Below are 13,993 nucleotides of genomic sequence, written 5' to 3'. Positions count from 1 at the left end.
CCTTGGCTGCGGGAGGGGAAGAGAGAGACAGAGAGGAAGGAGAGGGGGAGGGGTGGAGAAGCAGATGGGCGCTTCTCCTATGTGCCCTGGCCGGGAATCGAACCCGGGACTTCTGCACGCCAGGCCGACGCTCTACCACTGAGCCAACCGGCCAGGGCCTAAACTTGGAGTTCTTGTCAGGCATAGGATTTCACTGTTTGGTAAGGAAACCCTTGGAAACACCAGCATGGCCATCCTTAGTTTCCTTTGCCCTTTGCTGTGTCGTGTGCTGTGTTGCATGTGCACACGTGTGCATGGCTGCATGTGCTTGTCCCAGGCCAGACAAGGTCCTCCAAGTTGTTTATAAGTAGCAGTACCTGCGATGACATTGAAGACCAAAACCCTTTTATAATTTGTTCTAAGTGCATTTGAAAATCAAAGGTGATTGAATGGAAATGGCAGCTTCTGACTGATTTTATGTCAGAAGCTAAGGCAAAACTGGGACCCTGGATTTATGTTCGGTTATTTCTGATAGGCTAGGTCGTGAGCTGTTGTAAATCTAGTTGAACTGCACTTAATACTTTAATGCTCTTGACTACACATTTGCATGTCGACTGCATTTCTTTTTTTTTTTTTATAATAATTTTATTTTTTTTAATGGGGTGACAGCAATAAATCAGGATACATATATTCAAAGATAACAAGTCCAGGTTATCTTGTCATTCAATTATGTTGCATACCCATCACCCAAAGTCAGATTGTCCTCTGTCACCTTCTATCTTGTTTTCTTTGTGCCCCTCCCCCTCCCCCTTTCCCTCTCCCATTCCCCCATCCCCCCCGTAACCACCACACTCTTATCAATGTCCCTTAGTTTCACTTTTATGTCCCACCTACGTATGGAATAATGCAGTTGCTGGTTTTCTCTGATTTACTTATTTTGCTTCTTATCATGTTATCAAGATCCCACCATTTTGCTGTAAATGATCTGATGTCATCATTTCTTATGGCTGAGTAGTATTCCATAGTGTATATGTGCCACATCTTCTTTATCCAGTCATCTATTGACGGGCTTTTTGGTTCTTTCCATGACCTGGCCACTGTGAACAATGCTGCAATAAACATGGGGCTGCATGTGTCTTTACGTATCAATGTTTCTGAGTTTTGGGGGTATATACCCAGTAGAGGGATTGCTGGGTCATAAGGTAGTTCTATTTTCAGTTTTTTGAGGAACCACCATACTTTCTTCCATAATGGTTGTACTACTTTACATTCCCACCAACAGTGGATGAGGGTTCCTTTTTCTCCACAGCCTCTCCAACATTTGTTATTACCTGTCTTGCTAATAATAGCTAATAGAACAGGTGTGAGGTGGTATCTCATTGCAGTTTTGATTTGCATTTCTCTAATAGCTAAAGAAGATGAGCATCTTTTCATATATCTGTTGGCCATTTGTATTTCTTCCTGGGAGAAGTGTCTGTTCATATCCTCTTCCCATTTTTTTATTGGATTGTTTGTTTGTTTGTTGTTGAGTTTTATGAGTTCTTTGTATATTTTGGATATTAGGCCCTTATCTGAGCTGTTGTTTGAAAATATCATTTCCCATTTAGTTGGCTTCCTGTTTATTTTGTTATCAGTTTCTCTTGCTGAGCAAAAATTTCTTAGTCTGATGTAGTCCCATTCATTAATTTTTGCCTTCACTTCTCTTGCCTGTGGAGTCAAATTCATAAAATGCTCTTTAAAACCCAGGTCCATGAGTTGAGTACCTATGTCTTCTTCTATGTACTTAATTGTTTCAGGTCTTATGTTTAGATCTTTGATCCACTTTGAGTTAATTTTAGTACAGGGGGACAAACTGTAGTCCAGTTTCATTCTTTTGCATGTGGCTTTCCAGTTTTCCCAGCACCATTTATTGAAGAGGCTTTCTTTTCTCCCTTGTGTGTTGTTGGCCCCTTTATCAAAAATTATTTGACTATATATATGTGGTTTTATTTCTGGACTTTCTATTCTGTTCCATTGGTCTGAGTGTCTATTTTTCTGCCAATACCATGCTGTTTTGATTGTCGTGGCCCTATAATAGAGTTTGAAGTCAGGTATTGTAATGCCCCCAGCTTCATTCTTTTTCTTTAGGATTGCTTTGGCTATTCGGGGTTTTTTATAGTTCCATATAAATCTGATGATTTTTTGCTCTATTTCTTTAAAAAATGTCATTGGAAGTTTGATGGGAATTGCATTAAATTTGTATATTGCTTTGGGTAATATAGCCATCTTGATTATATTTATTCTTCCTAGCCAAGAACAAGGTATATTCTTCCATCTCATTATATCTTTTTCTATTTCCCTTAACAATGGTATATAGTTTTCATTATATAAGTTCTTTACATTCTTTGTTATGTTTATTCCTAAGTATTTTATTTTTTTTGTTGCAATCGTGAAGGGGATTATTCTTTTGAGTTCGTTCTCAATTGTGTCATTGTTGGCATATAGAAAGGCTATTGACTTCTGTATGTTAATTTTGTATCCTGCAACCTTACTGTATTAGCTTATTGTTTCTAGTAGTCTTTTTGTGGATTCTTTGGGGTTTTCGATGTATAGGATCATATCATCTGCAAAAAGTGATACCTTTACTTCTTCTTTTCCGATATGGATGCTTTTTATTTCTTTGTCTTGTCTGATTGCTCTGGCTAGGACCTCTAGTACCACATTAAATAAGACTGGAGAGAGTGGACAACCCTGTCTTGTTCCTAATTTAAGGGGGAAAGCCTTCAGTTTAGTGCTATTTAATATGATGTTAGCTGATGGTTTATCATATATGGCCTTTATCATGTTGAGATATTTTCCTTCTATACCCATTTTGTTGAGAGTCTTAAACATAAAATTGTGTTGTATTTTATCGAAAGCCTTTTCTGCGTCTATTGTTAAGATCATGTGGGTTTTGTTCTTTGTTTTGTTGATACGGCGTATTACGTTAACCGTTTTACGTATGTTGAACCATCCTTGAGCTTCTGGGATGAATCCGCTTGATCATGATGTATTATTTTTTTAATATGTTGTTGTATTCGATTTGCTAGTATTTTGTTTAGTATTTTAGCATCTGTATTCATTAGAGATATTGGTCTGTAGTTTTCTTTTTTTGTGCCATCCTTGCCTGGTTTTGGTATGAGGGTTATGTTGGCCTCATAAAATGTGTTTGGAAGTATTGCTTCTTCTTCAATTTTTTGGAAGACTTTCAGTAGAATAGGAACCAAGTCTTCTTTGAATGTTTGATAAAATTTGCTGGTATAGCCGTCAGGACCTGGACTTTTATTTTTGGGGAGGTTTTTAATGTTTTTTCTATTTCTTCTCTACTAATAGGTCTGTTTAGGCTTTCTGCTTCTTCTTGACTGGGTCTAGGAAGGTTGTATTGTTCTAGGAATTTATCCATTTCTTCTAGGTTGTTAAATTTAGTAGCATAAAGTTTTTCATAGTATTCTACAATAATTCCTTGAATATCTACGGTGTCCGAGGTGATTTCTCCTCTTTCATTTTGGATTTTGTTTATATGAGTTCTTTCTCTTTTTTCCTTGGTAAGTCTTGCCAAGGGTTTGTCAATTTTGTTGATCTTTTCAAAGAACCAGCTCCTTGTTCTATTAATTTTTTCTATAGTTTTTCTGTTCTCTAATTCATTTATTTCTGCTCTGATTTTTATTATCTCCTTTCTTCGGCTGGTTTTGGGTTTTCTTTGTTCTTCTTTTTCTAGTTCCTTAAGGTGAGAAGTTAAGTGGTTCACTTGGCCTCCCTCTTGTTTGTTCATATATGCCTGAAGTGATATGAACTTCCCTCTTATCACTGCTTTTGCTGCATCCCATAGATTCTGATATGTCGTATTGTCATTTTCATTAGTCTGTATATATCTTTTGATCTCTGCACTTATTTCTTCTTTGACCCATTCAATTTTTAAAAGTATGTTGTTTAGTTTCCACATTTTTGTGGAATTTTTTTTCCTCTTTTTTGCAGTTGAATTCTAGTTTCAAGGCTTTATGATCAGAAAATATGCTTGGTACAACTTCGATTTTTCTGAATTTGCTGATGTTGTTTTTGTGGCCCAACATATGGTCAATTCTTGAGAATGATCCATGTACACTGGAGAAAAATGTATATTCAGTCACTTTGGGATGAAATGTCCTATAGATGTCTATCATATCCAGGTGCTCTAGTGTTTTGTTTAAGGCCACTATGTCTTTGTTGATTCTCTCTTTGGATGACTGATCTAGAGCTGTCAGCGGTGTATTGAGGTCTCCAAGTATGATTGTATTTTTGTCAGTTTTTGTTTTAAGATCAATAAGTAGCTGTCTTATATATTTTGGTGCTCCTTGGTTTGGTACATATATATTAAGAATTGTTATGTCTTCTTGATTCAGTGTCCCCTTAGTCATTATGAAATGGCCATTTTTGTCTCTGAGTACTTTTGCTGTCTTGTAGTCAGCATTATTAGGTATGAGTATTGCTACACCTGCTTTTTTTTGGATGTTATTTGCTTGGAGCATTGTTTTCCAGCCTTTCACTTTGAATTTGTTTTTATCCTTGTTACTTAGATGAGTTTCCTGTAGGCAGCATACAGTTGGATTTACTTTTTTAATCCATTCTGCTACTCTGTGTCTTTTTATTGGTGAGTTTAATCTGTGTACATTTAGTGTAATTATTGACACTTGTGAGTTCCCTATTGCCATTTTATATCTTGCTTTCTGTAGTTTTGTTTCTTGTTTGATCCTTCTCTTTCATTTTTCTATCTTTTGTTTTTATTTGGTTGTATTCCATACTTCTCTCTTCTGTTGCTATCCTTTTTATCTCATGTGCTTCTGTGGTGGTTTTTTCAATGGTGGTTACCTTTGAGTAATGAAAAGGGTCTCTACCCTGTTCATTGTAGTGAACTATTTTGTGAGTAATTTTGCACTCCATCGTCCTTTGCTACTGTTAATCTCCATCTTCTCCCCCTCTTTCTTTTTGTTGTTGTCACAGTTTAAATTTGGTTTTATTGTGTTCTTTTTGGAGCTTTTACTTGTGGCTCTGTTTTTTTTTTTTGTTCTTTGTATCTGATTGGAGAACCCCCTTTAGTAATTCCTGGAGTGGGGGTTTTCTGATGATAAATTCCCTCATCTTTTCTGTATCTGTGAATGTTTTTATTTCTCCTTCATATTTGAAGGATAGCTTTGATGGGTATAGTATTCGTGGCTGAAAGTTTCTCTCTTTCAAGACTTTAAATATTGGGGTCCACTCTCTTCTAGCTTGTAGAGTTTCTGCTGAGAAATCTGATGATAATCTAATGGGCCTGCCTTTATATGTTGTATTCTTCTTTTCCCGGGCTGCCTTGAGAATTTTTTCTTTGCCGTTGGTTTGTGTCAATTTCATTATGATATGCCTTGGAGTAGGTTTGTTGGGGTTAAGAAAACTCAGAGTTCTGTTTGCTTCTTGAACTTGAGGCTTTAGTTCTTTCCACAGGCTTGGGAAGTTCTCATCTATTATTTGTTTGGGTATGTTCTCCATTCCATTTTCTCTCTCTTCTCCCTCTGATATACCTATTATTCTTATGTTATTCTTTTTGATGGAGTCAGATAATTCTTGTAGGGCTATCTCATTTTTAAAAATATTTGAGTCTCTTTCTTCTTCTCTCTGTTGTGCCTCAAGTTGCTTGTCTTCTATTTCACTAATCCTCTCTTCTATCTGACCTGTTCTATTAGCTAAGCTTGTTACTTCGTTTTTCAGCTCGTGAATTGAGTTTTTCATCTCTGTTTGATTTGTTTGTATAGTTTCAATTTCCTTGGACATATATTCTTTGTGTTCATTGAGTTGTTTTCTGAGCTCCCTAAATTGCCTTTCTGTGTTTTCTTGTATATCTCGGAGGATTTTTAGGATTTCTATCTTGAATTCTCTGTCATTTAGCTCCAAGGTTTCCAATATATTAAATTTTGTCTCCATAGATTTTTCCTCATCTAGCTGTGTTACCTCTCTTTCTTTTGTATCCATGATATTCGATTTTCTCTTCCTTAATGGCATCTGAGGGTGATTTTGTTGATAGTATTAATGAGATTTAATAAAGAATAAAAAGTTAAAAAAATAAAAAATTGAAAAGAGTTGTTTTTTTTTAAAAAAAATTAATAATGAAATAAAGAAAAATAAAATAAAATAAAAATTTTAAAAAAAGGAAATTATTTCCCCCCTCCTTTTTTCGTCTCCTCTCCTCTTTTCTCTTTCTTGAGAAAATCTTGTGGTGAACTGTGAATTATAACAAACAATGCCTGTAATGGAGGGCCTGAATTGGGGAAAAGTAATAAAGGGGCAAAAAAGAAAAAAAAAAGAAATAAAAAAAAAGAAAAAAGAAGGGGGTATGGACCCACAAAAAGCAAATAAGGAAAAAATTTGGGTCAAGAATAAAATGATTTGCTTTTAGGTGTTGGTTGTCTAAGAGTTATTATGAGAGGAATAAGAGGAAAACAGAAAAATGGGGGGACAAATTAAAAAATTACTATTGTATTTAGTGGAACAAGAACTAGATAAAATGGAGAGCCAGGGATGGGAGCCCTGCTAGTGAGTTAAAAAGGTGAAGTAAAAACCCCCCAAAATGCCACAAACATAAGTTTGAGTCCCAGATAAGATAATTTGTTTGTTATTGAGGTTTGAATGAGAGGAGATGTAAAGGAGAAAGGAAGAAACTAATATAGAGGGAGAAAAGAAAGAGAGAGAGAGAAAAAAAGAGGGAACCACTAAAAGAAGAAAAAAGAAAAAAGAGGTGAGAGAGAGAGAGAGAGAGAGAGAGTTAAGGGTTTTGGAGTGCAACCCTCATAGAGAGAAAGGAAGAGGAGAGAAAAGATAATGAGAGATGTAACAGTTATGGGTAGTGTAGTTCAAGGAGAGGAGAGAGTAAGACCGGCAGAGAGTTAGTCGGCCAAATTGGAGGAGGAAAAAAAATATCAAGAATGAAGATAAGAGAAATAAATGATCAAATATAATAAAATGGGATAGGTTATAAAGTCTGCAGATTATTCTTGATTTTGAGAGGTTATCTTCTTGCTTTTTCTTTTCTCTCCCTCTTCCTGGTCGGTGACTCTGTACCCCGGGTTCTGCCCCTTTGGCACGCTCAGGTAGAGGTTTGCAGTTGATAAGTCTCTATGGTAATGTCATGTATTGTGCTTTAGTCTTGTTGGTAGTCGTGGCTCATTAGCATTTATAGGCTCCGACAGTGAGAGAGTCCGTGTTTCTGGAGCCTTTCTCCTAGTCTTTCCTTCCTCAATTAGCAGCCTGATAATACAGCTATGGGGTTCCTGCTGCCTCTGCCTGGATAGTAAGAGGTTCAAAGAGCTGGCAACTCCCCACTCTATTTCCACTCAGCACAGGGCTCTGGGTAAGGCTCAGTCAGTCAGAGCTGCTAGCATAGTCAGGCAGGGTTTCCGCCCACTCAAAGACCTCTGGCTCTGCCACTCTGTCCGGTAACACAGGCACGCACCCACTTCCGGGGCGCTTGGAGGAAACTCTCGATCACTATCTGTGCACACAGACCAGGATATCTGGCCAGCAGTCTCACGCTCTGAATGAAACCCCCAACTGCATGGAAAAGTTGCAGCGTTGGAATTGGCTCTCGCTCCGTCCCCGTGCGCGGCTTTTGCAAGGTGCTGGGGCGGCCTGAGATTCCACTTTGGCCCACACCAAAGCCCCTGACGCTGCCCCTCTGTGCGATAACACGGGCGCACACTGCCGAGGCACTCGGAGGAATCTCTCGCTCACTATCTGCACGCGCAGACCAGGATATGAGGCCGGCCGCGTTTCCCTCTGAGTGAAACCCCCACCAGCACGGAAAATTTCCACCATTGGAATTAGTTCTCGCTCCCTCCCGTGCGCGGCTTTCCCAGGGCACTGGGGTTGCCCAGAGATTCTGCTTTCAGCCCACAGAAAGGCCTCTGACTCTGCCTCTCTGTGGGGTAACACGGGCACCCACTCCCGGGGCTTAGGAAGAAATCTCTCGCCCACTAACTGTGTGCGCACCGACCAGGAGATCGGGTAAAATGGCTGCCCCACTTGTCTTTCTTTGTTTGGGTTTGGTGCGAGTGTTAGCTTGTATTGCCCAGGTTGCCACAAGATCAGTTTTTCCTCGGCTTGGATCTCCGTGCCACAGCCTGGTTCGGCCGTTTGTGCCGCAGCCTGGATCTATTCACCCCCTTTGCCCGCCTCAGTTTCTATATTCACTGTTACCAGAGAAAGCCGCCCTGTTTAGGTTAGTGAGGAAGGCGGAGCATTTCTTACTCCCTATTTCCTTCGGGGTTTGGTTATATATTTAGCCAAGTTTTCACTCGACCATACCTTTGGGTGTATTGCGAAGCATCTGGAGGCTCCAAGTATAGGTTTTTCTGTTTCTGGCTGAAGATCTTGTTGAGTTTTGGGGGAGATTTATCGGTATCGCTTCCTACCCCGCCATTACTCTGATGTCATCCCTCGACTGCATTTCAGACACTACAGCTCCGAAGTAAGGACAGTGAGGCCACGGACGTCACTTAGTCACTGAGCAAAAGTGACTTCGAGAGTCGCTCACCTTACTGTCAGGTTTGGTTGGTTTCTGAATTCATGAACCTGAAGGTCATGCCATGAGCACCTGCTGCCACTAGCCACTAGCTGAGAGTGTGACTATGCTCTCCCCATGGGGGGGGTCCCTGCAGTGGGCGGTGGGGCTCCACAGTGGTTGGCACTGTGTGGGGCCTGTCTTGCATCTACTTTTATAAACTGACAAAGCAAATTGTAGCCCCATGCTCTGTAGGTTGTGAGACAGTGTTAGGGTAATTTCAGCAATAAAATACACTGCTCACAAAAGTTAGGGAATCAGGGAACATGCAGATACACCAGTACTTTCAGTGTTTTGTATAGCGCATTTTCACCAATGAGATAAAAGCTGGCTTGGCATCTCATCTGCATAAGCAAACAACTTTCTTTGACTTATTGTTTGCTTTTCTGATGTTGTTTAATAAAAAAAAAATTAAATGCTTTTTTTATTGCTTCATATTCATTTTGAAATATCCCCTAATTTTTGTGAGCAGTTGTATATTTAGTGTGCTGAAAAAGATGTAAGTTCAATTGCATTTACAGGGAAAACTAAGGATAAAGTCATCTTTGGAAAAAGCACAGTGACTAAACTGTGGAATATGTGTGAATGTGTGTTTACATATATGTGAATTCACACACACACACATAACTTGTAAGTTCTACCCATTACATTCTTTTGAGAAATGATAGTTTATGAATATAATTACTTGATGTTATATTTGGTTTCTGATATTATTATATCCAATATTTATTACTCTTCAATTTAGTAATTAAAATTTATATTTCATATAAATTGCCTGAAGTTTTGCATTAGTGTTTCAGTTATTCAAAATTTATGCTGAGAGTTACCTTTTGAATAATTTCCAGTTGACTGACTTTTGTTTGACTTCTCTTTAACATAAAAACATTTCTGTGACAAGGTTCAGACAGAGTGTTCATGTGTTCTTTAATCTTCTCGTGTAGCTGTGGATTCCCATACCTGCCTGTTGGGGTGCGTGACCGGACATATGGCTTGATGGGACCCATTGCTCAACTGCACTTTCTGCGTTCTTATTAATGAGCATAGCACTTCTCTTGTGCTCTTTCTAACTTCTCACCTATTGGGAACTCTGGCTTTCCTATGATATGTCTCTGTATAATTTCCTTTCAATAAGTTTTGAGGTATTCCATACACACAGCAAAGTGCACCGATCTTAAGGACAACCTGATGCTGTCGTTTGGTGAAATGTTACGTGTGTCTATACCCGTTAGCTCACGCTGGGAGATAGAATGTCTCTGGCATCCCATAAGCCTCCCTTGTACCATTCTCATTTCATATCCCTCGAAAAAGGAACTATACCAACACATCCATTACCATGGATCAGTTCTGACTGCTCTGTAACTTTCCTTTTTCCTTTTGAATATAAAACTCGTCACACTTACCAGGAGACAGAACTGGACTGTACCATTCATTCCATCTCTGTGGGATTTTGATATTCCTTTTAGGCACTGCATTTGGAATCTCTTAGGATTTTAAAATTATTTAAAAAAAATATTAAGCACGAACTTATTGGAGAGGTACTATGATCTTCAACACCATATTTTTGTGAATTTTTTATATTATCCTAGTGTTTGTTACTGTTTCAAATTTGCTTTGGCATTTCCTGTAAAATAACACAAACTTTAAGAGGTCTTTATTAATTAGACCTACTCTGATACAGATGAACCTTTAAGACACATGATCTTTAGATGATACAGTTATGGGCCAGCTTCAGAGACTAATATGGTGTCCTGGAGAGACTAGTGTGGGTTTTGAATCAGCAAACCTACATGCAAATCCTATATGTGTAACAAAAGCAATTGCATGATCTGGACAAGGGACTTAACATCGCTGAACTTTTTATTTTTTTATTTTTGAGCTAGGTTAAAATAACTAGTGTTCTAATCTTAGAGCTCTCTTGCATGTATCAATCTAATGATGGTTAATAAATATGAAAGTACTGTATAAGCTGTGATCTTATAATTATCACATTTAAGGTATTCTTAGCATTGAAAAGGGAGGTTAAAGAAGCCCTTGGGTTTAGTGTCTGTGAGCAAAGGCAGACCGTAGAAAGAGGCACGTTCACCTGAAATGTGTTAGGAAAATTCAGCTGAGACAAAGGGAACTTTACAATAAAGCAAGGACAACACTCTTGTCCTGGTGGTGAGGTAGTGGATGAGTGACAGAATATTAATTAAGGTCGATGCCAAATAGTAGTTGTATCTCCAAACCTCATCTGCAGTTGAAAGAATTTTTTTCTAATCTATAATGTGGTGAATCCCAAAACTTGGACTTAATACATTTGTATAGATCTTTAATCTAAATATCTCCTATATTTTAAAGCATATTCTCTGAGAATTAAAGAGATTAATAGTGTTTTATGCCTCACATACTCCTTTTGAGGTATTTAAACTATTCAATTTATATTAGAAAAAGGTAAGTTTTTGAAAAGGGGAACAAGCTATACGTGCCCCACAGAACAGTAGTTCTTGTTAGTTGTTAAAATATTTTGTGGGAAAAATAACGAAGAAAAGAGCATTTTGTTGTGTACAAACTTGCTTCTTGAATTCTGGAAAGCTCGCTAGTGGTGATGAGTTTGTGCATTCTTGTATTATGGAACATCAGTTAGGACGTGGACAGAACCCCACAATAAAGATCCCCTTTGCCATTTTCTCGGTCCCATTATTGGGTAAGTAACTGATATTTTTAATGCCACCATGTCCCACAACTTTTGCTGAGTGAAAATTCTGATCACTAATTTCAAGGCAGTTAGAGAATACCAAGGCTCTCGTATTCCAGCCCCTATAAGCCTTGCAGTCATTTTCAGGGGGAGCAGAATCAGGCTGCAAACAGCAGTGATGGTGGCACAGGCTTTTGTGTTACTCTAAAGCAGTGATTCTCAAAGTGTGCGCCAGGGCGCACTGGTGTGCCCTATGATATTCCAGAGAAATATGTGCCTGTTGGGGACCAAAACACCAACAAGGTTTTTGGAGTTTAGATTTTGGGGGGACAGAGGTGTGGGGAACTGGCTGTAAGCTGACAGTCTGCCCAACCCCCCACCTTACTTGCCTGATTAGGTTGCAAAAGGCTATTAAGCTGTGGTGCTGGATTGTTTACACCAGCAATTCTCAACCTGTGGGTTGGGACCCCTGTGTTTTGGTCGTTCGACCCCCAGAACCGCTGGTTTCCACTATCCCCCATGTCCCTCGGAAAGACTGGAGGCAAGTTTCTTCTATTCTTTGTTTGGTATAAAGTTAAGATGATATGTATGGTGGGGGTTTTCTGCACTCAACACAATTAAGGGTAAAAAGAGAGGAATTCTTCAATGTCTTGACAAGGAAATGAGAGTCTGCCTTTCAAATATATGCCCAAACATTGAAGAAATCAGTAGGACATATCAGGCTCATGTTTCTCATAAACATAAGAATGAAAAAACTTAACATATTCTCTCCGGGACCTGCCGAATTTACTAACTCCTAGTAAGAATGTATCTATCTATATATAAAGATAACGTTTTTGTCATTTTTTAAATTTTTTAACCCCAGAACTAAAAAAATGTAACATAAAAATATTTTTTAATGTCAGAATAAATTTAATTTTATTGTGTTTACTTCATTTAATTTCCATAAAAGCATGCTTGGACTTTATATATTTTTTTCTTTAATATTTGACTTAATTATTATAACATTTTTCAGAAATTTGTATATAGTGCACCTAAAATTATTTGTAGAATTTTAAATGTGCCTCGACTTCAAAAAGTTTGAGAACCACTGCTCTAAAGCCTTGCTGACAGTCATTTTCTGCGTTCACTCAGTAAAACTTCATTGTAGGTCTGTTATGTGCCAGTGTTGTTGCAGGCTGTGAGGAAAGAAGTGACTTCCTTACCTGCCAGAACTCCTGCCTGCTGATCACGGGCTTTTCCACTTCTGTCCCCTAGAGGGCACTCATCCTCTCTGAATCCTCGCTGAGCCTTCTGAACTGCTGCACCTCAGTCCTGCCTTTCCCAGAGCACAGTCTCCTGTCGCACTGCCATCTATGCACTGGCCTTCCATTTCTGTAGACCAAAGATCAGTGTTCTTCATCTAGCTACATGAGTGCTTCATATAGTCTGTCCCAAAGTTCGTCAGGCTGATGTTGTCACAACATCAGGGTGGTGAACTATTTCATGGACCGCGACAAAATTTCTGGTGGACTGTAGGCTGAAACACACTCGTCTGTCCCCTGTGGGCCTCCTAAGGGCCTCTCTCTGCTCCTTGACCGTGTTGATTCCTATTCCCTTTCTGCCCTGGTCCCTGCACACGCGGTCATTGCTGACTGGCATGGCCTCCCTGTACAATAACATTCACCTTGCCAAATTTCTCTTCCCCACCGTGGAGTCAACTGCTCATTCTTCAGAGTTCAACCCACATAGTCCTCTCTCAGGTCACCTTCCCCACCTCCCCGATGCTATTCCTACTGTTGTAACATTCTCTTAGCTCCTGTACCTGTCCTTCACCTCTCTGGTGATATGACTAGATGAACATCTCCTTCTGGCACAAATCGTTCAGCACTTTGGGGGCTTATCACTGTGTCCTCAGTGCCTAGCAGGAAGTCCGACACATAGCAGGCATTTTATAAACATCTGATGACTCAACAAATGACCCGACCAGGTCCTTCCTCCAAGAAGCCTACAGTCTAATTGATAAGTGAGCAGATGTTTACAACAAGCAATACATGCTTTCAATTTTAAAATTTCTTACGTTCATGAGCAACTCAAACTTACACATTTTTCTTGCGATTATTGAAAAATGTAGTATCCACTTCTCTGATAATTTATAAAAATCACGTTTTTTTTTTTTTTTTAATTCCTTAAGCAGTCCATGAAAACACACAGGGCCCTTACCTTGACCCGTAAGTGACACATAATTAGTGACTCTTCAAACAACAAGATCATTAAACTCAACCAACAGCGATCGTTTCAGTTTGAGGAAATGTTTAAGAAGACTGACATACAAAATAGTTATCACTTGGGGACCTTTTCGACTTTTCTGCCTTCTGATGAATTTTAACATGTTAGCAAGACCAGGTATTGTCCAGGTAATCCCTAGAGTTGCTGGAGATTTTCCAAATTTGATAACAGAGACTTCTCTACATGCCTGGAAAAAAGCAAGTGTTTTGTAACACAATGAGCATAAGACTCCAATATTTCTTCTGCTTTGATCTCCAATAACCCTAGAAGTCAGTATGTCACATCATTAATTCAGCTGTAGTGTTAGCTGCAGAACATTCAACAAGGTAGGTATTATGTGTTTAAATGAAGCACTAATTCTAGTTAAATACTTGGTTTTTACCTTCTAGGTGAGTATGCCTAATTTAAACAGGTGCATAAATCTTAATGTTATGTTTGAAAGAGTTTTTAATAGCAAGCACAGTGAATTCTATCAATGGGTATTT

General features: G+C 38.8%; 1 protein-coding gene across 1 annotated transcript in view; it reads left to right on the top strand.

Moving 5' to 3' along the window:
• Positions 1 to 13,993, top strand: part of LOC136388187 (ryanodine receptor 2-like) — a 195,594-nt gene that overhangs the window by 27,062 nt on the left and 154,539 nt on the right. The window contains 2 exon segments of the mRNA XM_066360153.1: positions 156 to 195; positions 6,842 to 6,847. Of these exon segments, the coding sequence (XP_066216250.1) occupies positions 156 to 195; positions 6,842 to 6,847 (46 nt within the window).

Source organism: Saccopteryx leptura, chromosome 1, assembly GCF_036850995.1.
Source record: "Saccopteryx leptura isolate mSacLep1 chromosome 1, mSacLep1_pri_phased_curated, whole genome shotgun sequence".
In the NCBI taxonomy this organism is placed as follows: domain Eukaryota; kingdom Metazoa; phylum Chordata; class Mammalia; order Chiroptera; family Emballonuridae; genus Saccopteryx; species Saccopteryx leptura.
This window is presented reverse-complemented; position numbering and strand designations above follow the sequence as displayed.